This window comes from Pelecanus crispus, chromosome 20 (assembly GCF_030463565.1).
Source record: "Pelecanus crispus isolate bPelCri1 chromosome 20, bPelCri1.pri, whole genome shotgun sequence".
In the NCBI taxonomy this organism is placed as follows: Eukaryota; Metazoa; Chordata; class Aves; order Pelecaniformes; family Pelecanidae; genus Pelecanus; species Pelecanus crispus.
Window position 1 is genome coordinate 5,981,799 of NC_134662.1, and position 25,111 is coordinate 6,006,909.

At 46.2% G+C, this 25,111-nt stretch overlaps 1 protein-coding gene across 3 annotated transcripts; it reads left to right on the forward strand.

Moving 5' to 3' along the window:
• Window positions 1-460: 460 nt before the first annotated feature.
• Window positions 461-23,128, forward strand: MED26 (mediator complex subunit 26). 3 transcript variants are annotated; one of them, XM_075723643.1, is made up of 3 exons: window positions 461-535; window positions 18,930-19,004; window positions 20,384-23,128. In XM_075723643.1, the coding sequence occupies exons 1-3, from the start codon at window positions 461-463 to the stop codon at window positions 22,073-22,075; spliced, it is 1,842 nt and encodes a 613-aa protein (XP_075579758.1). In that variant the 3' UTR covers window positions 22,076-23,128. The 3 variants fall into 3 exon arrangements, with proteins under 3 accessions (XP_075579758.1, XP_075579759.1, XP_075579760.1); XM_075723644.1 differs by lacking the exon at window positions 461-535 and adding an exon at window positions 7,695-7,815; XM_075723645.1 differs by lacking the exon at window positions 461-535 and adding an exon at window positions 8,471-8,561.
• Window positions 23,129-25,111: the final 1,983 nt, after the last annotated feature.

Here is a 25,111-nt window from a genome sequence, read left to right on the forward strand (position 1 = left end):
CCGGGCCCCGCGGCGGCCGCCCCGCTCCCGGCCCTCGCCCCGCTCCCGGCCCTCGCCCCGCCATCGCCCCGCCGCGCGCGTCCCCCCCGCCCCGCGCAGCCGCGGCCGGGCGCACTGCGCAGGCGCGCTGCCTGCCCGCCGGTGCGTGCGGAGCGGCGTCAGGGGCGCGCCGTGCGTCGCGGCGTCGGGCGGGTCCCAGGGTGCCCTGCGCGGGGCTGGCTCCTGCCCGCAGTTGAGTTCGGCCCCGAGCGGAACGGTCGGGCCCGGCCCGGTCGCGCCGTCGCGGTCCCCCCCGCGCCCCGCCGCCAGCGCCGCCGCCCCCGCCTCAGCGGGGGAGCGAACATGCGACTCCGGCTCCCCGAGGAGGCCGCCGCCGGCGAGTGAGGAGCCGCCGCCCCGGCCCGGCCTGGCACCCGCCGCCCGCCCGCCCCGGCCGCAGCCGCCCCGCTTCGCCCAGGCAATGACAGCGGCTCCGGCCCCCTCCCCGCAGCAGATCAGGGACCGGCTGCTGCAGGCCATCGACCCGCAGAGCAACGTGAGTACGGCCCGCCGGGCCGCGGGGCTCCCGTGCCGGCAGCGCGGGGACGCCGACCGTGGGCCGCCGCCGCCGCGGCCCCGCGCAGCCGCCCGCCCGCCCGCCCGGGGCTGCCGCCCCGCCGTCCCCCGCCGCTGTCCGAGGGGGCGCCGGGGCCGCGCGTCCGCCGCCGGGCCTCCCGCCGGGACCGCGGCTGCGGCCGGGCTCCTCCCCGGCCACCGGAAGCCTCCGCTGCGGGCGGTAGCGGGGAGCTCCCCGGCGCCCTGCCCGCCCGGGGTCCCGCTGCCAGCGGCGCCTCGCCGCCCGCTCCCCCGGGCCGGGACCGCGGGGCCGCCCCGGCGCTGGCACCGGAGGCCTCTCCCCTCCTGCCCGGGGGCCGCGTCCGCCCCCCCAGCCCCCGCCGCGCCGCCCGCCGCCGCCGCACGGCACCCCCCGGGGCCCGGCCGGCGCTGCCCGGCCATGCGGCGTGCGGCCCGGCCGCCTCCCGACGCCAGGCCGCGGCTCGGGCGCGGCCTGCAGGGGGCTCTGGGCCGGGCTCCGCCGCCGCTCGCCGGGAGCTTCCGCGGCGCCCACCTGTCCTGGGGGGCCCCGGGAGGGCCGCGGCGGAGCCCTCGGGGCTCGGGAGCCGCTCCGGCACCGAGCATCCCCGGTCTTCGCTTTTATCCGCTCCCGCAGCGCGCTGATGAGCTTACCCGCTGCTTCTGGGATGTAGCGTAAGCGCAGGAGCCGGCGTGCGTTTTACCTGTGAGTGGCCGTAGCGTTTAAGTGGCGGTTATCCAAAGTATCATTTACTGCTTTTAAGGGTTTTTTTGGCACGCTAAAGCCGTTCTCCGCCTAGGCGTTTGTTACCGTGAGAGGACTGCAGAGCCTGCGATCTGTCAGGGTTTTGAGCCTGAGATCGCAGGGTCAGCGCAGCAGGACGCAAAGGTGGGTCTGCCTCGGCCATCTGCAGTTCGTGGGGGCAGCTGCGGGTGCGTCAGGCCGAGCGCACGCACGGGTGTGCCGCTGCAGCAGGCTGGGGATGTGAAATGGTATTTTGCTTCTGTCAGACCTGCTTCAGTCTGAACAAGCGGGGTTTTTTTTGTAACAGACCTGTATTGAAGTCTTAAAGTAGCTAATAAAGTTATTGCTGTCTGGAAGCATTCTGGAGTGGCCCGCACGTGACGTGAAAACCGAAGGAAAATCACCCTGACCTTGTAGCTTCTTCAGTAATCCCCTGTGATGTGCATTTGTCACGAGCTGCAATATTACACGTTCGAGTAACAGTAATGAATTGTAATGGTAATTGTGGGCTTTTAAATGTCAGTTGTTTGAGTTTGCCGTACTTTAACGTGGATCTCGCTGAAATGCCAGTTAGTACACTTCAGGAATTTTGTTTGCTCAGAGTTCTCTTTTTGTGGCTGCAAATTTTTCACTTTACATTAGACCGAGCATCAACCTGGCTTAATAGAATTCTAACAGATCTCCGGTTTCTTTTAACATCCCAGCTGTTGGCAGCACTGGTTACCCGCTGCTGGTGTTACTTTCTAAAACACTGTGGCTGTGTGGAATTAAGCAGCCAGGAGATATATTGCGTGATGGATGCTTTTCTCTTTCTCCACACGTCAATGTTACATTATGCTGCCAAGGTGCTTGCAGTTCGGTTGTGATGAGGGGGACCAGAAGTAACCAGGCAGCTGTCTGCGAGGGGAAGTTAGAGCATCAGCCAGGAGCTCTGCTCGGCTTCCAGCAGGTCAGTAGACCCATAAGCTGAGGAGTAATGTATGTTAAATTATAATTCTACATACTTGATACTTATCCAGGGCAATAATTGGTGGCAGAAAAATCAGCCCATTGTTTAGCAATGCCTGTAGGCAGGGGGCCGTCTTCCATTTTAACCTTTTCTTCGAAGGAGAGCAGAGGTGGTGTAGTTGAGGTTCGTTGTGCAGGCTTAGATCTCGGACTCATTTTCTCCAGAGCACATAGAATATATGGTAAACAATCGACAAATCTACCTGTCGTGCCATTTTCACGAAGGGAGGAAAAACTTAAATTTTGAACCTGCTTAAAAGCAGGTTCTGAATTTAATGTCACTTGGGCACCTGCGTAAAAGTGTAAGAAAATGTTCTGATGTTTTCCCGTAGGAAGAAGTCGATGCAGCTACGATGCTGCACTTGCTGGTACTCAATGGAAAACTCCAACTACTTTCTTCTGGCTTTTAGAATCTTCTCCAAAAAGAAGTGGTTGCATTCAAACATACAGCATTCATTATTGTGATTGACTTCCTTGTTTACCAAGGAAAGTCAGGCTTTGAGGCCTGGATTTCATTCAGGCTTTTCAATATAATTGTCGGTGTGTGTATGTGCGTGTTTCTGGAGAGGGGAGAGGGTGAAAGCTGCACTAATATTGTCAGGTGTGCAAAAACCAGTCCAGTTTTGTGAGGTTGAGGAGGAGGATGCGGTTCTTTATAGTGCTGTACTGTGGGGCGCTGGAAATTTAAGCTTCACTGGTCTGTTCTCTAATACGAGCTGTTTCTCCACTGTGGATATTCATTCCAGTGTAGCTGTAAGGGTCTTTGTGGTATATACAGATCTTGGTTACCTCTGAGGTCCTGCCTTAAATTAAAAGAAAATAAATAGAGAGATAAGTTTCCCTACCTGTGGTGAGTGGAAGTGATCAAAATAACCTTTTCCCTGAGTTTTCAGAACCTACATGCTTTTTTTTGAGAAATCATCTTCTCTGCCAATTGTTTGTCTTTGTTTTAACTGCTCCATCAAGCCCTGCTGACTCAGGAGCAATGTTTTAATTGTACACATGCATGTAGCACTTGAGACCTCTTCTAGTAATTGCTGCAGAATATATTTATAACTTAGTTTCACACACTTAGTTGGGAATTTACATGGGTAACCTCTATTTCAAAGGAGACCTATAAGAAACAAGCTATTTAAAAAAAAATTACATCATCTTGGAAGCCACCCGGGATGCCTGGTATTATGTCTTCATTTATTCAGCCTTTTCCCCTCGAAAAAACATATGGGCAAACTACTTCTGGTACACGACTTAAACACTAAGTATCAACATCAGTTTCCTTCCAAAGCGTGTGCGTTAGCGAGAACATACCGAGACTCGTGTTGGAGGAAAGCAGGAATTTACTGGTATCACCCACAACGACAGGTAATACGACTTTCTTGCAGGAAAATCCTTTTCCTGAAGAACCGTGTAGAAACAGTAACTGGAGGAGAGTGTCCGAGGCCTTATTGTAGCAGTTGTGTGAGGTCTTACAGGGGAGATACTCCTTGGTTCTGGTAGAAGGAACGCTTTTCCCTTTGGGCTCGGTGTGCGGAGAAACCGCCTCTTCCACCAAGCAGAACACCTTCGCCTTGTTAAGTCGTGCTCTGTACTCTTCAGGGAATTTATTACCTGATGTCAGGAATAATGAGATCTGTTAGTTTTTGCTCTGTGGGAAAGCCTGTCGTTTCCAACTGGCTGTTAGAATTGTGCTTTTAATTGTGCAATGAAATGGTTCCTCATCCATACATCCATATGTAACAATCTTTTCCTGATTTTAAATATTAGACAATAATTTCATTATTTGCCATTAATACCTTTCTGTGATGCAAACCTAGCTTTGGTTTGAGTAGCAGCCTGTTAATGCGCTCACTGTGTGGTTGGAGTTGATTGTAAATCAGGCTGCCATTCATGCAGTATCTCAGTTGCCCTTGCTGCTCAGACCTTCAGGAGAGGTCCGTGATCTGACTTATTATAAATAAATTGGTCCATGTGTTGTAATATGTTCAGTGCGTTGGCCTGGGGTGGTCTTCCAGTTGACGCATGAGTTGCATAGTTAAAGATGCTTCCGTGGCTGCTTTCTGTATTGATTGCCTTACCAAAGTCCTAGAAACAAAAGCCTGTATCATTGGTGATAAATACGCTTTCTAGAATTGAGTTTAAAAAGGAGGCGAGAAGGTGCCAGGCACTGCTGTAATAATATAAATGTAGAGTGGAGGGAAGACGGTGGTTCACTTCGGGAGGGTCTTGGACATTTCTTTGGGCGCAGGGAAGCGTTACATGTGGGCGAGAGTAGACTAGGCAAGGCTTTTGCTTTAGCTTTATCCTTTTCTGTGAGGCCTTAATAAGCTTATCAGTTTTGAGGAAGCTGCAGTGTGCAAAGAGGCTGGAACCTGTCGTACCTCTCACCGTTTTTGTTTATTTCCTTATTGTAGCTCGCCTTGTTTCAAGTAGTACCGTATTTTGTGCGTCAAGGCAGAGCACTGTGTTTCAGGTGCGTGGTGAAGCGTGCGGGTGGTTGTGGCATTTCCGAAGGCATAGGGCCTGAAGTGTCGTTGCTGTGCGAGTCCTGGGTTCCGGATAAAGATTTGGGCCTGTTGCAGTTAAGTCCCATAGTATTCAGTTTCTTCATAATTCTCAATAACCTTAAATGAGAGTAACTGCTTTTTTTGATGCTCTGCATTGTAAACAGCTGGATACACTTGAGTTCACCTTTCTGAGGGTGGTGGTATAGTTAGTTTCTTGGCCTTGCTTTGCAGCTTGCCTGTCCACCTCTGTCCAAACAAGGTTTTTCTGCTTAGTGGAAGCGCACTCCAACAGTGCCTGCGATGCTTCCGTAGATACTGAGCTTAACTTGTCCGAGTTAGCACTTGCCCGGTGAGTTGCCTGTAGAGTCGTGGTCAATTTGTTACTGGTGTCGGTACTAGTACTTTTTGAGCGGGTTGGGGGTGGGGGGTGTTAAAAACTTTTCACTTGTACGGTACCCCTTGCAGCAGTGAGACCATTACAAAAGTTTGAGGCTGCTAAGACAAAATCTGGGAAAACAGAAGTAGCAGGGAGTTTGGGTTGAGGGCTCAAAGCAAGGGGACTGTCAAATTGCCTTTCTATTGTTAATTCCTTGAAACTCCACAGGTTGCAGTGATGATGGCAGTAGTCATTTGCTCTTAAGTTGTAATTTGAGTGTTTGTTTCGGCAGCAGTGACAATTTAAATAACACCCACTTCTTATTCCTGCTACACACACCCATTTTATGTGTGCCAGTGCAACTATTTGCAGGATCATGTGGTGAACTAAAGTGGGGAATTGATCGGGGTTTCAAAAAGAAAAGATATCTTTTTTTTCCAGGTAGTTTTTGATGTTGCTCAATTACCTGATAAAACTTCTGGTGCATCACTAACAGTACTGGCACAGGTTTGGCAGCGCAATTGGGGGTTAAAGGGTTTAAATAAGTACGGAAGCCGAAAAACGGAGTGCTGTTTGTTTCCTCGTGCTTCCCTGCTGCCTTAGCAGGCTGGCTTGGGACCTCCTAGGAAAGAGGCCTGCGTTGCCCGTGGAAGTTAACCGTGCCTGTGTTTTGAGGTGAGAGTGACTGCCTTACGGTCACATTTCATTTGCAGAGGTTTTATTGTCACTGTCGCTTGTGTGTGGTTCAGAGGTGTCTGGAACCGTACCCTGTGCTCGTTGCAATGCAGTAATGCACGGGCTTGGCACGTGTTCCTGGGAGAAAGGCTGGGAAACTTCTTCATGGACATCCAGGAGGATGCTCCCGAGTAGTGAGCTTTGCAACTCAAGAGTAAACCACCTTACGCTAAAGGCTGTGTGGCCCATGCTCCAAATAATCAAAAATTGACTTGGCTTAAACTGGCGTGCTGGCACCAGCTGAAGCTGCCAAGGGAGCCGCACCCGGCGGGAGAGCTGCTGTCATCCCTGTCCGCTTCCCCACCTCCAGCCGCACGTTCCTGTGCCCTCCCTGGCACTGCCCCTGCCCTGGGAACTCACCTGCCCAAATCCTGCCTGAAAGGGGGCTCGTCCAGGGCCTCTTTCCCTGCCCTGGCTCATCCGGGCTCGGGGAGGTGGTAGCTTTGGCACAGAGCAGCAGCTGGGGGAGCGTGTGCGGCAAGGGGAGGTGGCGGGGGGGTAGTGGCAGCCGTGAGCGGTACAAGCTCAAGCTGTTGGAGAGCAGCACCCTCCAGCCAGACACCCCTCGGTTTGTCAGGTTGTTTCACGGAAGGGGATCAGGCTTTTCAAATCCAAACGATAAAACTTTGCAGCAAGTAGCTGCCTGCAGACGCTATAGCATGGATCCTTGGTGAGAGATGAACACTTTGGTCGCTCAGAGGCTGGAGGGAGGAAGCGCTGGAAGGGAAATAACCAATCTAACACATTTTTCTTGAGGTAACCATGAAGCAGTTTACTGAATGGAGGAGACAACTTTTTGTAGGTAGAATGAACATCAGGAATAATCTCTGACAAGGCACCATGAACCACAGCGTGGAAAAGACAGCTGATGTGTAAGATGCGCATCCCTCCAGGAGAGGTGTGCTAACGCAAACGTCCCAAACAGCAAAGAACTGGAGGCTGCGGTTTCCCAACTTGCTCTGGCTTGGGGCAGCTGTGTTCCTGCGGCCGCTGGTGTTCACCGGCGACCTTGCGTTAAGCCATGTCGGTGCGTGTTGGCACACAATTAACCCAAGAAAGCAGGGAGCTGAGCACGGGGTCCCGGAACGGCTGGAGCTGGTGTGGGGCGGGCACGGGGTGCAGCTGGATCAGCCCCTGCTGCCGAGGCGCTGCAGCTTGGCACGGGCATGGGTGGGAGGGAAAGTATTTGCTGCCAAAAGCTCCCGAGTGGGGAGAGACCCAGTCTGTGCCTTAGAAAATAGGAAGGCCTTCAGCTTAGCCCGTCCTTCAGAAGCCTGGACCTGGGATAGAAACTCCAACGGGTCGTTCGTTAGGGTTTTGTACAATAAGGTGAGGGTGAGCCCAGTTTAGGAGTGCGTAAGGTGTGGGTTGTTGCATCTCTTCAGGGTTTTTGGTATGGCCATATGACACAACAGCGCTGTCATCCTGGCAACTTTGGCTCCCGATCAAAGTAGTTTCAGAGCAGCTGAAGCTTTTTCTCCCAGTACCCTGTGAGGGGAGAGCCTTTTCCAGTTTCTTCAAGGAGCTGCTGCAGTTGAACAAGTAGAGCTTTCTTTTTTCAGGAACCACGAAAGTTTCAGGATAGGGAAAGAAGGAATTGATTCTGCCTGCTGTGGAAATTTGATGTTAATTAAGAAGCACTTCATTTAAGGCATAGTTACTCTAATATATTAGATTTTGAGTTAAAATTAATGTCAGTATAGTTTTTATAAAAAAAACCACGTCTGTTTTGGCTGATAATGCTTTACTGCTATCTCGTCTCGCCCATTTTGTGGTTGGTGATAAATTCAAATGAACTTTCTTCGGTCTGTATAACATGGTATGATGTGGCCCCACTTATGCACTTGGACTTTAAAGAAATATTTAAGGCAAAGGTAAGTACATTGCATTCAGTTTAATGTAAATGTGGGTTTGTTTATTCAGTATTCTAACAGCTAAATTATTCTTTCTGCAAGTAATTCATGCTTTTGGTGTTTGGAACAATATTTAAGTGCTAGCAAATTGCTTTAATTTGAGGTACAATCTGCTAAACTTAACAGCGTGTCAGTGTTTTCTGGGGCATGGCTTTCATGGGGCAGTGGTGCATGCTTAAGTGTGATTGTTAATATCAAAGTATACAATTTTCAGCATGTCCAAACAGTCGGTGGTAGAAATTTCTATTGAGGAATCACTGGAAGGAAATTAGTAATTAGTTCTGTTTTACTGAACAAAGTGGTTTTCTAACATAGCAGTTGGGGAGGAGAGGAATCCTACGTCCAAGTCTGTCTGTGGTGTTCAGCAACGTACTCAACTGGGTGTATTTTGAAACTTTGTGCTGTGAAGATGATTGTGCAGAGGAGGAAGTCTTGTCTAAGAGTGACAGCCAGCACTTTTGTGGGGCTGCTTTCTCACATACTGTTTTCATGCAGAATCAGCTCGCAGAGTATTATGATTATGCTGCAGGTCTAAATGGATTTATTTTTATAAGGAGTGGAGAACTTCTGAAGCCCGGGTTTTTCCCAAGGTGGTGATGCACATTCATAACTTCAGCGAACGAACTCCCAGCGCACGTACAACCAGCTCTTGAGTTTCTGTAACTCGAGTTGTCACTTAAGCGGAGCTCTTTCAGCTGGGTAGCATGGTCAGTATGTAACGCTCGTGCTGCGTAAATTAATTGCATGGGAAGGAACATGGAATTTTTATGTTTGTATACAAGTTGTCATCCTGAAAGTTCCAGAAAAACCTATACCTCAATATTATGGTCTACCCTTGGAGAAACTGCAGTTGATTCTCGAATAGAGTTGAGCATAGAGATGGAAGAGAAGATGCAAGAGGTGATGCTTCGAATGCATTTGCAAAGGCGGGCTGCCTGCAGCTTGTGTGCTTACGCACACTGGTGAAGAATCTGACTGCATCACGACAGCTCGGTCTCTGTTGTCGTGTGTGGAAGGCTTTCAGTCTATCAAAGTACGAGCTATCGGGGTTTGACTTTGCGTAGTATTTTCTTCACTGGACTGGCTAAACCAGGCTGCCAAGGGGCTTAAGCATCAGTGGGGCTTTCTTAGGTGGAAATAATGAAGTTTTTTACTGCTAGATTAGAAATAACTAGCGCCTGGTTTCAGCTTCCTGAGTGTTCTGTGTTTAAATATAAATAAACTGCTGATGGGGTACTGAGTTCTTTTGTCCTGTCGTGATCGCACTGGGCGATATGCTCTGGAGCAGAGCTGGTCTTAAAGTAAAGCAGCCCTCCAACTTGTACGCTCTGGGGTGGAAGGTGGTGTGCTTGCAGTTCTCTGGGGAGGATTTTTCTCCCCATCACCCCCCCAGCCAAAGGTAGAAAACTCATTTTGTTTCTAAGTAGCTGCTAATGATTGTGCCGCTGATTGGAATGGCCGAGCATTCTCGGCTGATTATCAGGGGGTCATCGCTTCCCAACACGCTGTGTTCTCCTGAGGGCCTGCACGGTCTTCAGAGAATGGAGATACTTGGAAATGGGTGACTGGCAGCAGCGTTTTGTCTAGAATTTGGTGAGCAGTAATTCTAGGAGATGGGTAAATGGATTTCAATTTTTTTTGCATATCCATAAAACTTCTCCATGGTATGTGCTGACAGAAATTCTGTGTTAGTAACTGCTGTTGAAAGGCTATAGTGACTTCTCTCCAAAGCTGGTATTTAAAACTTTCCCAATTTGTAAGACTATTTTTCTCAGGTTTTGTGAACAAATGTGCCATGCTTAAATTCTCGTGAGCAGTCGACTATACAAGCATATTGCACTTCAGTGTGATGAATTAAGAAATTGCACAGTGCAGTGTATTCAACAGGCTCTTACCTCAGCCTCCTTTATCATTTGAGGAATTGGCTGAGGAGCTTCCCTAGCGTTTTGAAAAAAAGTTGGCCTGCTGCATTTAAAAGTACACCAGTACAGTGACAGATGTTTTTATTTTTTAAGTAAAGAGCGGAAAGTCTGTATTTTGGTGACGTTAGTAGGGCTTTTCCGTATTACATGCAGATATAAACTGCTCCATGTTAACAGCTCTGGGTAGATATTCCATGAGATGGGTAACATAATATTTAAGAACTTCAGAAAGCTCTTGACCCTTTGAAGCCATTCTCATCAAGTCCTTAAATGCGTGTTGCATAATTTTAAATCTCCACTAGTTCTCTGGAGTGCGTTAAGATTAAACAGGTGATTGCAGAATGATTCTGTCCAGGCGATGCCTTGAAGGGTCATTCTCATCATCTCGTTCGGTGTCTGACTTGGCTCTTACTGTAACGCGGGTAGATAATGACAGCGAGCCCAGGTGAAGTGGAGAGCTGCCACGCTGGGAGCGTCCGGCTCTGCCGGCACCCGCCTGTCGTGCATTAACTCTGCGCTGGCTTTTCATGTCCCCAGATAACTGCAGTCGAAAGTACAGATTTCCGGCTGCGTGAGCGGACCTCTCCTTTACCGTAGAAAGCACCAAGCTCATGACAAATCAAAAGGGGTGTATTTTAAGGCTGAATTTTCTGTATATTCTGCCTGAATTTACATTATTATTATATAATCTGTCTGATTATTCTGCTTGAATAATCTACAAACTCTGCGTTTCTCTCTTGTTGAAGTAGGACCGGTTGTTCCTGTGACTGATTGCACAGCAACCTCATTTTACGGCTCTACATTTTTAAGCAGTAATTTTGGACTTCAGTTCATGGCTTATAATACATAGAACTACCAAGATCCATCTGGTTAAAGTTACTGTGCAGGTGGAAGAGGAGGAGAAATGGGTATCGTGTATGCAACAAAACTGTATCGCGGTTAGATGTCCTTAGGAGCAGCGTAGTGGTTGGGTTTTTAGGGCTTGTGTGTTAGCGATGTGTTCTGTGGGTGTTATTTATTGTGCTGAAATAATCTGTAGCGACTGCTGCTCCTGGGGGGGACACGTTGTGTTGTTTCGTACGCTTTGGTTGCGCAGCTCCGTGCTTGACAAGCCTCGTTCTGTAAGACATGCTGCGTCGTTCCACTAAATGTTAACCACGTTTGTAGCTGGCCGTGCGATCGGTGGGATTTATACCGGAAGGCAATGGATGTATAGGGCTGGGTCAAACCTTGTAGCTTCCGTGGTTATTCTTGTTTTGTTAGGCTTTGTTTTGGCAGGACCATGCTGTTTTAGAAATGTGTTGGGGTGTAGAGGCGTAAGCACGAGGTGGTTGAAATGGTGAAGTGGCTGCAGAGCCTGAGCGGTGCTGAGCCGCCGGCGGAGGCTGGGACAGCCTTGGGCATTTCTTCGGGGATCACGCTGGCTCGGGGCACTGCATGTGGGATAGCGAGCCTGCCCTGTGTGCTAGGGGAGCGTGGGCCAGCGAATTTTGACAGGTTAAATTTTGTACGTCCTTTACAAACCGCTTCATATAATACCTGTATGTACCTCTTTGAGAGGACAGAATTTAGAATTACTGTTTTGAGTCTAGTTTGGACTAGATGGAAACGAGCGTTTCAGTGCGTTTCTGCAACTCGCTGTTCAGCGTCTGTTCCCCAGGTGTGAATCACAGGGGTGCATGGCTGGAAGGGACTTCATGAAGCTAAGTGGGCCATTGCTTTCACTGAAGCAGCATCACCTGTATAAAACAACTCCTTCCAGACTTGTCTGATCTGTTCTTAAACCTCTGTAGTGGCTATGGAAACCGTTTGAGAGCTTATTTGAGCGCATTGGTAGCTCTCCGGTTATTCCTACTGTGTAATCAGTATTTGTCGTGTTGCAAATTAGGCCAGTGAGCATGAAAACAGTTGATCACCATTTTCTTTATTATGGCTAATAATGCATAGGAAGGCTTATTTCAAGCTGTCTGTGTCTCTTCCCTATTTTTTTCAATACTGTTTGAACTGCATACTTAAACTTCTCTTATTAACCATGTTTTCAAAACCTCTTATCACTGCTCTCCTCTGAACTCCTCTTTGTATGCGTTCTTGAACTGCGGCGCCTTGAGATGAACATGCAATTCCAGCTGAATTTGATTCCTATACCGTTCCTTATCAGTATGGTGTTGAGTGAGAAACAAGGAAGATTATCTTGCTTGCAGTATGCCATGGCAGATACCCCTGGGACTGCTCTGCCCGGCTGTGACAATGACCGCCTGGCTTTGTGGCCGGCAGCACCCGCTTCTCCTTACTCTCTTCCCTTACCTTGCATTTGTGCCACACGTGTCTTTCCAGGTTAATGGTGTTTCATGTAATTAACCTTCACTTCAACTGCTGGGCTTCTTACATGAGGCTAATAAATTTGTTCCCCAAAAAGGCTTTGCCCAACTTCTTGGTCTGGTGGCTTGGGGTGGGGGGTGGAAAAAGAAGGGGGAGTCACGTTGCAGTGAGTCTTCTGTGTTTCATGTACAAGTGAGGGGTAGGCACTACAGGTACAATTCTTGTGATATTATACAAAATGTTGAGTGAATGTAGAAGCTGACAGACAATTATTCCTCTCTGTAGTAACAAGAATGTCTTCCAATTATTGGCTGATAAATATGAATGGAGAAAAGTGTTATCCTGCTGACTGTTTTCTCTTTGCCTTAAAGACCTCTCCCTGTAGAGCAGGAGGACTTCCCTCAACGTGCCGCTGCTGTTCTGTGAACTGGTTATGTTCCAGGTGTGCGTCTTGTCTCCATAATCTGTATTTCACTGCCTTTTACCACCTGAAGGACGATGGGTGCTGCTTTCATTGGGTGGCTTCCCCTGCCTTGCCAAAGCGTGGAGTGTTTTCCTGCTATGTCAAGGGCCTCTGCCAGGGTTAGATGTCTCCTTTGGAGTGGACCACGTAGAGAAGAGCTAGAGTGTTGCTGGCACTTAGCAACTGCTGTGGATTTGTGTCTCGAGGCTGTTAGTAACTGCCGGGGCAAACTGTGTTTTCTGCTGGCAAACTCCTCTTAATCTCTTGGCTGTTCTAGCCTCTCTACACCTTACTTACGTGCGTACGTACCGCTGAAAGGTAGCGGAGGGCTAAACTGTTGTCTCGCCCAAGTGAAATATTTCAGCTCTGCTGATGCTTTGCAATGCGGTATTTCGTTGGAATCTGACCTTACTCTTGTTTGATGATCCTGGCTTTGTAAAGTATATATGGGAAGGTATCTGGATGATGTTACTTCACCATTAAATAAAGCTTAAGTACAAATAAAATATATGCAATTTGTTTTGACTCTTCAAATTAGACCTGGAAATTTTAAATCCAGAGGTAAGGGTAAGTGCTTGCTGTGCCTAGCTACTTTTTTCGCTGGTTTTGGTAGTCAAGGAGCATTTCTTCTACCTGTTGTTTTGCAGCACAAATCTCTGATCAGTTTTCAAAGCATGGGCTCCAAATGAATTTCTCTGTCATAGAAGATGCTCTCAGTGGATGACTTTCAACCCAAATAATTGATTCCTTCATGTTTAAAGATCTGCTTTACTAAATAGTATTAGAAAACTTGTGTCCGCCTTTAAGAATGTCTTTTGTGTACTGGTGGATATTTGAACTCCACTTAGCAAACTGACTTTCAAACATTTTCAATAATTATGAACAAAGTAGTGCATGGTCATCTTTTTGGTATGTCATTTCTGCGAATAGTGTCTCGTGTACCCTATCTTTAGACAACATCATGTCACATTGGGGGTAGGGGAAACTGTTAATAGATCAGTTGCAAGGGAACTGAACTAAATACCAGCAGGTTGTAACCTGAATTCTAACGTTGTGTGTTTGGTCTGTACCTTTGAAAAAATGACGTTATAGTTTACGGTTCATGATGTGTATTGTTAGTGTCTGGTACCTTACACCTCCTATATGAAGTGCTAAATAAACACTATACTACTGTATTTCCATTGCCGCATTTAAATAAAGCCTACTGTGAATAGCAACTTTTCTCTTCTTACTTCTTATTCCCTGTTTCAGATTATTATGCAATGAAGTAGCTTTTATAGAAATGCAGTGCTTGGGGGCAAGATCTGATACTGATCAGAGACCCTGGTCCGGGGTAGGAATTGGTGCTTAGGTGCAGGTAATCGCTGCGCTGCTTTAGAGAAAATAAATACAAGCAGATGACATTGCTCGTGGTGCTGTTGCCATACCTCCTTCTGAATCAGTTCTGCCTTCCTAGCAATTTCAGCAATATTGACCTCAAACCCAGGATTGTCTTGAATATTATCCCACGCTACCTAAGGGTATACATGGCCCATAGATATATGGCAGTTTTTATAACTACCCAATAAAATGCCCCTGTACCTAGGGGCAGGGGGAAGCCAATAAAAAATGGTACAAAGCCTCCTGTGAACATCTGCATAAAGTATGCTGCATTTCTTGTATTAATGCCAACAGGAAACGCCAACTTGGCAAGAGAGATCTGGATTTGTATCTGTAGGAAAGACAGAAAGATCTGCTTAGTCTTATACGGTGGGTCCACCTCTCTGCTTGCTTCTGTAAAATTGCTTTGATGCTACAGGTGGGAAAATGTTACAAAAGTGCTTTCTTTGAAACTAGCAAAATACTGAGTATTTATAGCATATTCTGAGGAATAAAGTTGAAGTATGATGACAAATACATTCTCTCAAAGCCAGTGTCTTCTGATATATCTGTGTGGTCTGTTTCAAAATACTTGTAATGGAGTCAGATTATTGATTATTATAACCCGTGATTTCAGGAGGTCAATAGCATTACACTTTGTTTTTAGAAAAGTTTCAGTGAGGAGGGACTCCAGACGTACTAGGCCAGGTTTAAGTACCCTTTAGAAACTTTTAAAGGTACTAATGTGACCCATATGGATGATGATGAGGATACTGTGTCAAAAGATGCCTTTCAGTGCTGTTATGTGAACTTTATGCAAGTGATTAAAAAGAGCCGTTCTAGCCAGAATCCAGTAGGATAGGAATTTGTATTAGCAGTTTCACTGCCTTTTTTTTTTTTCTTTTTTTGTAATTGTGCATCTAGCTCTCAGGTTTTTATGTTACAAGGAAAGTACCTACTGCTTCTCCTATTCCAGGCCTGTATAAGTAAGTGTCTCGGCAACATTGTCCTTGCTAACGCAGATCTGGTTTGTCATCTATCATGGTCGAGTCATGCATGCAAAGATCTTTAGAAACATCCCTGTGAAACATTTAAAAAAAAACCAAACCAACCAACCCAAATTGCTTTATTCAAATGACTGCAATTGAATGTTTCTGTAACGTTTTTTTCTTAGGCAGCAGTGGAGTGGGATGCGGGTTGTCCTGCGTGTCGAGGCAGCCCTGTGGAAGAAAGAAAGAAAGAAAGGTGTCACACTGGTGCTCATCTTGTGTTCTGTATCTGGACTGGTCTGTAGATGAAGGAAGAGAATCAGAGCATGACAGTTGAGTGTGCTAGTCCGACATAAAACGCGTCCCAGCAGGTTGGTAGTCCTAGCCCTTCCGCACCCCGGCGCGTGGAAGCGGTGATACCAGCTCGCGTGTGGGTGCCGAGTTTGCTGCTGCTTTCAAATCTGCCTGGGCGGGAGGCAGTAGAATTGGAGGTGGTAGGGAACGGCTGCGCGTTAAACTTCCCAAACCCAACCACATTTGCCATCCTTTTAAACTGCTGCGTAACACTTACCCTGAAGTTAGCTACTGAATTGTTCTTGATTTATAAAAGCTGAAATAAGATTAAGATGGCAGTTTAAAAAAGGAAATTAAGCTGCTTGATCTTTTCCAGAGAGTTCAGAAACCCGTGTTTTTGTCTGAGGCTGTAGTAAAAACATTTAGTGCTTAACTTGGAGAAGGTCTGAGATACCAGTAGTAAGCTCCAGAGTATGGCTGAATGACTTAAGGAGACTTGCATGGAATAAATAAGATTTGTTTTCTGTGACTGTCATTAGGGTTGGCTGGAAAGGATTATCGTAGATGACTCAAAGCAGATGTTCTCTAGTAAACTTCCGAGTGAATTAGTCTGTGTGCCAGTCAATCTTCACAACATGGGGATAGCATGGGATAATTTGAAATGCTGTATAAATTAGTCTTAGCTGTTTTCTGCAAGCTCCTAAATGCAAGGTCCTGGGGTTGCTTCATGGAAGTTCTTGTTTTGGGGTGGTAGTAATGGGTTGCAGTGTAAGTAGGCAAAGGCAAATAGAAACTAAAACGATGTGCAAGTTCCTGAGATGCTGACTTATGCAATTTGCTCTTAACCAGTGTCTGAAGAGAGCAAGGTCACCGAACTCCCTTGTCCCACTCTGCTTTATGTTACTTTGCCTATCTGCTGTGTAGCCAATAAGCATTTTTAATAGCAGCTTGCATTAATAAATTGTCATTTCTGGTGCTGCTCAAAGTAGGATGATGTCCTGGTAGGTTTTGTAACGTCAGTCTCCTGTCAGTTATGTGACAATGTACTAATTTTATTAAGCCAGTAACAGACAGTTTAAGGTAAAAATACTGGTGTGCAATACTGATGTGCTGCTGTTACCAAAATAGGTGTCTTCACATTGAATAGATGATACTTGAGGCGTTTTGGGGAGATCATCTTGTTTTCATCATAGTATTTAACTATACCACAAGAAATCTCATAGTCTATGTTACTCTGAAGTAGGTAAACTATTTTTATTATAAGCTTCTCTTTATGGCAGTTTGGGTGAAGCATTCCAAGAAAACTACACAAAACTGCTGGAGAAGGGTGGAGAAGCTGTTGAACCTGCCTGAACATTTTATTTTTATTTTTTTTAAGAACCACGCTTTCCCTGCAGGTCAAAAAGAAGGAAAAAATGAGAGGAGCTTCTTGTGGCTGATCTTGAGCGTGAGCCTTCGTGCTCCTTGCAGCAATTGCTTCAGCGCAGCAGCGTGTTTTCAATTGGTTACAAATGTGTGAAGAATCTGAAATGGGCGGTTTGCGTTTTACCAGAATTTGAGCGATCAGCACAGGCTCGGTGGTGTAAGGCTGCTTTCACTGTCTTAATTGGCACCATGTGTCCCTCAAAAGGAGGGAATGAAGTAGCAGCCTGTCAGTCTTGCTGTGGACCTGGTCTCCTGTCGGTGATTTAGCATCCAGGGGCATCCATATACACGTATTTGGGTATATTGAAACAGTGGCAAAGCTGTTACTGGAAATTCCCTGGCCAATTTCATCTTTCTGTAGGTGTATATATACACGAGCCTATCACTTTCCTCATCTTGACCTTTTGATAGACTAATGATCCTTTTTTGCCATCTGTTTGTCATTTAGATAATGAATATTTGGGGATTACCAGTAACTGCAAAAATAGTTGTACCAATTATTGGTGTGTGTAATACACAGAGCCTTTTTGCACCCTGGTAATTCGTAGTCTAAAATATGTGTTGGGAAGGAGAGTATCACGTTTTGCAAGTCTAAAAATGTTTGTCTGGAAACTCCCAGAATTGAGCATTAGCTATTCTAAGTGTCCTGGTTCTAGAAACTGAAAAAAACCCTGGTCTTATGTATTACTTAAACTGTGGTGCTAAATTATCCTTTCTAGGCGCTGAGGGCAGCACGAGGATCAAAACATGGAAGTCGGTGCACTGAAGTGAAATAGTAAGAACTAAAATATGTCAAAATAGGTGCTCTTGCCGCTTTAAAGCCTCAGTGGAGTTTTACCAGACCTGACCAGATGGTAGGGCTTTAAATATCTGCAGAGGCCTTGTAGTTGGGTGAAGAAAAAGACCATGACAAATTAATTAATCTTTGGTCTGAAGTTGGTTTTACAACCTGTAAGAGTTATAATCGTAAAAAGCCTATATAGACTTTAAAAATAAGTTTGATAAAAGTAAATCTAAAAATCAGGCAAAGTGTTTAATTGCCGACAGCTTTATCCAAGTATGTCCAACATTAAGCAGTCCTGCTGTGATGGAAAAAGCATTGTCTGTGCACAGGGTTTTCTGAAAGGAAGAGACTTCAGCTCCTGATTCTCCTGTTGTATCTTAATAGAAGGGTAAAATTGACTTGACAAAGCTAATTCTTACAAACTTGCGGTCTTTTTAAAACGAAGAGTCTTGCAGCGGAGTGTGTGGCAGGGAGGGTAGGACTGCCTGATTATGCTCCTGATAAGACTTCAGGATAATGTGGGATCCCTGCAGAGGTTCTTGCTGCAAGATTTTTCTCAGATGCAGTTCACGTCCAGTTGAGTCACAAATGAAATTAAGCAATAGATGAGACTGTGATTCAAGTTTTCCTTTGCTTATCTTTTAAGTCTATCTACAAAGGTGAATTAGAAATTCCAGTTTTTGGTGCTCTTAACATCAGGTAATGGAAATGCAGATCTCTGTGTAGCCTGGGGTTTCTCACAGAAATTACTAAAATCACAGTTGTGCTTAAGATCTACAGATTGTGGCAACCGCTTTTGTGCGGAGCTTACTCATGCGTGCAGAAATGCCGAGCGAAGCCCGTCAGAAAATCTGATACACGCTTTGTTAATGTAACGTGAATGTCTGCAGATACTCCTCACCATCTTACGTATCGGGAAATACAATTCTCGAGCGCTTGCGGAGGCCGGGCGCCGGTCTGAGGACACCTACCGGGCGCAGCCTCGGCTTCAGCCCTGCCTTCCACCTCGCAGGAGTCGGAACCTGGGCTTCGCACCTTGGGGTGTAGCTCCAGGAAGCGTCCGAATTTTGAAGAAAATGGTAGAACGGTGACTTGTGTAAATCTAAAGCTGTGCCTGAAGGAATAAATGCAAGATTTCTGATTTGACTCGCTGCTCTTCGTGGTCCGCTTGGCACTTACGTTCCCAGTGAGGCTGTTAATTAATTGTACAAGTAACTGTAGGACGAACAGCTTGGCTAGGGGTCTCGGAACATCGCTAGTAAGTCACGCTGGTTTTATTGCTAATGTTTCCTTTAGTTTTGCATAAGAGTGTGTTTGTTACAGCTCCCGCAGTTTCCAACTAGGTCAGTAAAGTGTCCTTGTCCCTATTCTTTGAACAATCGGCTCCCTAAAGCCAGACAGTGTGATAGTAATTTTGTGATTAATGCTTCCAGCAATTATAAAGTGGAAGGTCTTAAATTGCGTTTAATAACTAAGACCAGTACATGAAACGTGAATTGACTTTGTCTTCCTTGTTGCAGATCCATAACATGGTGGCAGTGCTGGAAGTGATCTCCAGCCTGGAGAAATATCCCATTACCAAAGAGGCACTTGAGGTATGTCACCCTCTGAACGTTACTGGATTTTGTGTGTATGAAAGGACTTTCTCTGCCTGTCTAATTTCCATAAGAGCTTTTCTCGAAACAATAGATTGCTTGCAAAGGATTCACAATTCAGATATTATTTGGTCCCTCTCACGCCGCTTCTGACGTGTCGGTGCGTACACAGCGATTCTTTCTGGATTCGGATCAGTATTCTGTGTGGCGCAGTTCCTGTTTGTGTAGGGCACCAAATTAATCACTACTTGCTGCTGATGAATTCTGTTGCATTCAGCAACGTCACCGTCCTTGCTGAAGTACTGGCCACCTTTTTAGGTGTTTGGTGACCGAGCGCCAAGGAATCAGAAATAGGAATATAGTTACTCTGTGTCTATAAAATTAGTCTTCAATTCAGTGAAGCAGGTTTCAATGCCTGGTCTAGTTGGTGAGGTTAGGTAGGTGTATTAAAAGCTGCAGCGTCAGGTGGGACAGCAGCTGCAGCCTCACTGGCTGCTCTTAGAAACAGAGCCCAGAGGAGCTTTCATGGCTAAATTATAAAACTTTATTCAATCTTTATATTGAAATTATTGGTGTTATTTGCTTTTAACTATTGCTTAGCTGTAACTCCAGCTGTATTTCAACGTATGTGTCATCACGTCACATATTTCTCTCTCAGTCTGGTCTACGTTTTCCTTTGAAGTGCTTTTCTTAAGTAATCTGACTTGTGGAACAATTCTTTGTTTTCGAATGTGCTTTGGGAACAATCAAACTCTTCACTTCCTTCCACTTATGAAACCACTTTGGGACACCCTAGGAATGCTTGTTTAAATCGGTCTTTCATAACCTTTCAAGATACTGGGGAGAAAAGGGAGAGGAGAGATGGAGGAAGAAGGTAGGACATAAGTCGCACCCTGGCTAGTCAGGTTTGTGAAATGGAGATTTTTATTGTCAATGCATTACTGTAACAGGCGAAGATTCAGGAATTTTTTTCTCTTGCCTCTTTCTGCAGATCTTATACTTTCACTGTGATAAATGCGCACCTTATCTGCCTCGGGTGCTGCATTTCCCCTCAAATCTGAGCTTGCACCTTTATTCTCAAGATTCTTGCCAATTAAAGAATTCCTTTCTGATGTTTTTCACAGCTCATGGCTCTGGTGCTCTAGCCAGGGAATAAAGACAGGCTGACTTGAAACCTACCATAGGTTTCACGTCGCGTGGCAGAGTGCTGGACCAACTGGACTAACCCTTTCCAAAACGATTAATTTGACGCTTAAATCTTTAGTGGTTTCTAACTAGGTATTTCTTAGGGTAAGCATTACAAAGCAGAAATGTACCTTCAGAATTTTGTTTAGCTATCATTAATAGCTGTTTGTAAAACAACTCTTCTTTCTTTATAGGAAACGAGACTTGGGAGGCTTATCAATGAGGTGAGGAAGAAGACATCCAATGAGGAACTTGCCAAACGTGCCAAGAAATTGTTGCGGAATTGGCAAAAGTTGATAGAACCCGTAACCCAGAATGAACCAGTGCCAAGAGGGTTGCCGAATCCACCTGGGTCAGCAAATGGTGGTGCTCACAACTGCAAACCAGAAGCGCAACTTCCTGCTGTGGCCGGATCGAAGCCAATCAGCGAATTGAAAAGCAGGAATGATATACAGAAACTAAATTCTCCAAAAACAGAGAAATTGGGAAATCGGAAAAGGAAAGGGGAACACAGGGACGGGCATCAGGGCCCTCCTCCCCCAAAAGTCTCCAAAGCTAGTCATGAAGTATTACAAAACTCTTCACCCCCTCCAACAAATGGAATTGGAGGTAGTCCTGAAAATTTTCCTAGTCCTGTAGACGTAAATCTACATGCGGGGCCTGAAAGCAGCAGGACAGAACTCAGTGAAAATGATAAACACAGTAAGATCCCAGTAAACGCTGTAAAACCTCACACCAGTTCTCCAGGACTTGTAAAACCTTCAAGCACTTCCTCGTTGCTAAAGACTGCAGTGCTTCAGCAGCATGATAAATCGGAAGACACCACAGGACCGCACCAACCTAAGAGTCCTCGCTGTTCCTCGTTTAGCCCTAGAAATGTCAGGCATGATACTTTTGCTCGGCAGCATACTACGTACTCACCAAAGGATTCAATGCCTAGTCCATCTCAAAGGTCTCAGTTCTTAGATACTGCACAGGTGCCATCACCGCCACCATCCTTGATGCAACCATCAACACCTCCAATGCCAGCAAAAAGACTGGAGTTCTCTCAGCAATCAGTAACGGAGGTATCTCAGCACTGGCAGGAGCAGCAGGTACCGTCTGAAAGCCAGCACCGGCACACAGCAGGGACGCTTCAGCACACGTCTCTCAGCTGCAAAACCGGCTCCCACCCTGGGGAATCTCTCACGCCGCACATGGGCTTTTCACAGGACGCTTCAAAAATGGACAGTGATGATGCTGCTTCAGGTTCCGATAGTAAAAAGAAGAAAAGGTACCGACCCAGAGACTATACAGTCAACTTGGACGGGCACGTGACAGAAGGGGGGGTGAAACCTGTGAGATTAAAAGAGAGAAAACTCACTTTTGATCCCATGACAGGACAGATAAAACCTTTAACACAGAAAGATCCTTTGCAGGTAGAAATCCCTGCACTTACTGAACAGCACAGGACAGAAACGGAAAAGCAGGAGCAAAAACCCAACCTGCAAAGCCCTTTTGAACAAACGAACTGGAAAGAATTATCCAGGAATGAAATCATTCAGACATATTTAAACAGACAGAGTAGCTTGCTGTCTTCATCGGGAGTACAGACTCCAGGAGCTCACTACTTCATGTCTGAATATTTAAAGCAGGAGGAAAGCACTAGAAAAGAGGCTAGAAAGACTCACGTTCTAGCTCCTAACAGCAAACCTACAGACTTGCCTGGGGTCACCAGAGAGGTCACGAGCGATGACCTCAACAGAATACGTGAGCATCACTGGCCAGGCGTGAACGGTTGTTATGACACACAGGGTAACTGGTATGATTGGACACAGTGCATATCTTTAGATCCACACGGGGATGATGGTAGATTGAACATCCTGCCTTACGTCTGCCTAGACTGAGTACAGTTTGGCTAGAACCGCTTTTACATCTGCAGTTAGCAAAAACGGCAGACGCTATGCCACCTAAAGATGGAGAGAGCCTCCTGTCCTGGACAAACAGGCCCAACGAGCAGAGGGTGTGAGGGAGCTGGTTCTTTACAGCTCTTCCCTTTAAATTCTCCTTTTGTGAAATGCTGCTACCAGTTTACTAACAATTGCAAAGGAAGGCATACGAAGGTTGATAAATTGAGTTCAAAACTCTATAGCAAGCCAGCTATAAAAAAGTGTTAGTCCCCAAGAAGTGAAGAGGATTTCCAGCACTTTCTGAATGCCGGAATCTTATTACAGGCAGGTACAGAGAAAATTGTGGAAGTTACCTTAACAAAATATGCATCTATTTATTTGACTTGATTTGGGTTTTTATTTGGCAGTGAGATATTCGAGAGACAATGTGCAAAAACTGTAGTTTTATTTGTATCACATCTCTGAACATGATTGCGTTTTTTTTTAAAGTCATGTGGTACGGAGATTGGGTTTTAAACGGCAGGTGTTGCACTGCAGGCTGGGAGACCAGCTTCAGCTCAACATTCCATAGGCATCCACATATTTTAGTCTGGTTTCAGTTTAAATCCAGTCTCTGAGAAATGCTGCAAAACCTAGATGTTTAACGATATTTTTGATCCCACCACCACCAGCCAAATATTTTTCCTCCTTTTCCCTTCCTGCAAACTTCTAGGAAAAAAAAAAAAAAAAGAAAAATCACCTTTTCTAGAATCTAAATGTAATGAGGGTGCTACAAGTTTGTAACTGTACTGTGAGAGGGAAAAAGGAAGCCTGTTTGTATGCTGGAAATATACTTGTTACCATTCCTTTAGATATTGTTTGCCTTATGGATATCCATCATAAACGCAATTTGCAAAAACAAAGAGCCTTAGTGAATGTACAGTACCTAGACTTCTGTGTTCTTGGGATGCAGAAGGGAGCAACTTTGCTATTTGGTCCTTTAAGTGGACACATTGTGATATAAATGTGGAAATAAAAAAAATTTGCACAAAACAGTTTGTGAATTATTTATACTCAACTCGTTTTTTTTTAAAGTTTGCTCAGTTCAGACCAGCTAAGTGATCGTCGGCACTGAGAATCCGTCGGAGCAGTTGGTGAAGCTGAATCCCATCCGACGCTGTCGAACGCAGCTGGCTGTTAGGGATATACAAGATGTCTTCCAAGTACGTTGGTGGTATTCGGTCGCGCAGGTTGGATTGGTTTTTAACTCTGGTTGCACCCAGGGTCTGGAGACTGAGAACCCAATTGCTGTTAATGTACCTCAACGTCTAAAAAGATCGTAGTTCATCTTTTCTCTCAGTAACTTGGTAATATATTATTCCTAATTGTTAAAACGCTTTCCAAAGCAGCCTGGTTCAGTATAGAAAGCTAAGGATTTCTATTAACTCTAATTGCTTTAACGTTTGGGACTGGTTGTTTTCTGCAGTCCTGTCCAGGGGGAAGAGGGGAGGGGACACGATACCAAAAATATTTCTAGGTTTAGTGACGTTAACTCTGTTAGCCCGTTTGTGCTGGGTCTGGCTTCTACGGAGAAGAGCCTTGGCAAGGGTTCTCCCGCCTTTGAGAGCAGAGTCAAGCTCTTACGTGATTTTAAAAGGGTGCTCCTCGCCAGGTGTACGTTAAGTTGGTCCATTCCCTGGAATACAACTGATAAGGTTTGGTTTATTTTTAAGTCATTCTTGTTCGAACCTACTGCTGTTGTGATCTGACTGGTATTGAAATGTGTGGGTGTCTCGGAAATCTTAACTGATGTCTGTTTGCTTCCATTTCTGAAATCTGAGGTCTGAGAGTGAAACCAGAAAAAGCGGTCACCAAAAAATGTCTCAAAGTATATTTCAAAGTATATTTTCAGTTTACTTCCGTTTTGTCCTTCTGCAGTTGATGAGGTCAAGCAGTGTGTTTCAGAGTTGGGGAACGCTGTTGTCTGGCAGTTCAGAAAGATGGATTTGATGGTAGAGGGCTAAAAAGCCGGTCATTTTGGAAAATGCTTGGGTTTTGTTGATGTAAGAAAAAACATTGTGCATCTTATCTCCCCCCACCCCTTCTCCCTCTATCCCTGAATGGTCTTACTTAGGAACAGGGTCCGTGCTCTTTTGAGGCCTTTGAATATAGGGCAAATTTCAGGAAATGACAAAGTATTACATTACACTTTATAAACCCCATCTTTTTCTCCACCGCTTACATTTCTGATGCAATCGATGGCCCTTGTGGACCACACTCGGTGAGGTGATGCCCCAAGTTCATCGCTGCTTTCAAATGACATCCAGCTCTCGGGAGCAAACTGACCGTGCTGACGCTCGCTTTGCTTGAGGGAGCGTCGGGCGCGAGGGCCGCCCGTTCCTGGTGGTACGAAATCGCTGGAGAGGTTCGCTCACAACGCAAGCTTTAAACCTTGTTCCGTACCGAGTTTGTTTCTGCTTAAGGGTCGACTCGCTCGGATGTCATCCGGGGTGAGAAGAGGCTTGACAATCTTCATTTCAGCATGCGAGTATAACCAGTCTGTGAGCTCCAACAAATGTGAATACGTTTACAAGGTGATATTTTTTCTGTCAATTTTGTAAACAAGTTCAAATGAAGTTTACCGTGTGCATATCTGCTGTGTACTCTCATTTTTGCATGACCTCAGTTTCTCTGCTACTGGTTTCTCCTAAGGCCTTAGAAAATCTATTCTTCTCATCCTAAAATCTTAAATTAATATACTGCCCTCTCTTTCTTGTCAGTGGATGACAGGACACGGCTCAGCTGCAAATCTTTTGGGAATCGCCACTGCCTAAAGCGCGCGGTTTCTATAGGTACGCCGGTGCCGCAGCAGTGTCCTTGGGCAGGCTGCGGGGCTGGCGCAGGCTCTAGACCCGGTACGTGCCCCTCCCGCCACAGCCCCTTCCGTTCCCCTCCGGGTCCCTTTAAAGGCCGGGCACAACCGTCCCGGGTCCGTGACCTTGGCTCGGTCACCGCGCCGGCCGCCCCTTCGGTGTCCCGAGGCGGCTGTCGGTG

Excerpts from the sequence above, each read along its gene's own strand:
- MED26 (XM_075723643.1), top strand. The coding sequence starts at position 461 with ATGACAGCGGCTCCGGCCCCCTCCCCGCAGCAGATCAGGGACCGGCTG. Across the intron at positions 536-18,929 it reads CCATCGACCCGCAGAGCAAC|ATCCATAACATGGTGGCAGT; the intron begins GTGAGTACGGCC and ends TCCTTGTTGCAG. Across the intron at positions 19,005-20,383 it reads TTACCAAAGAGGCACTTGAG|GAAACGAGACTTGGGAGGCT; the intron begins GTATGTCACCCT and ends CTTTCTTTATAG.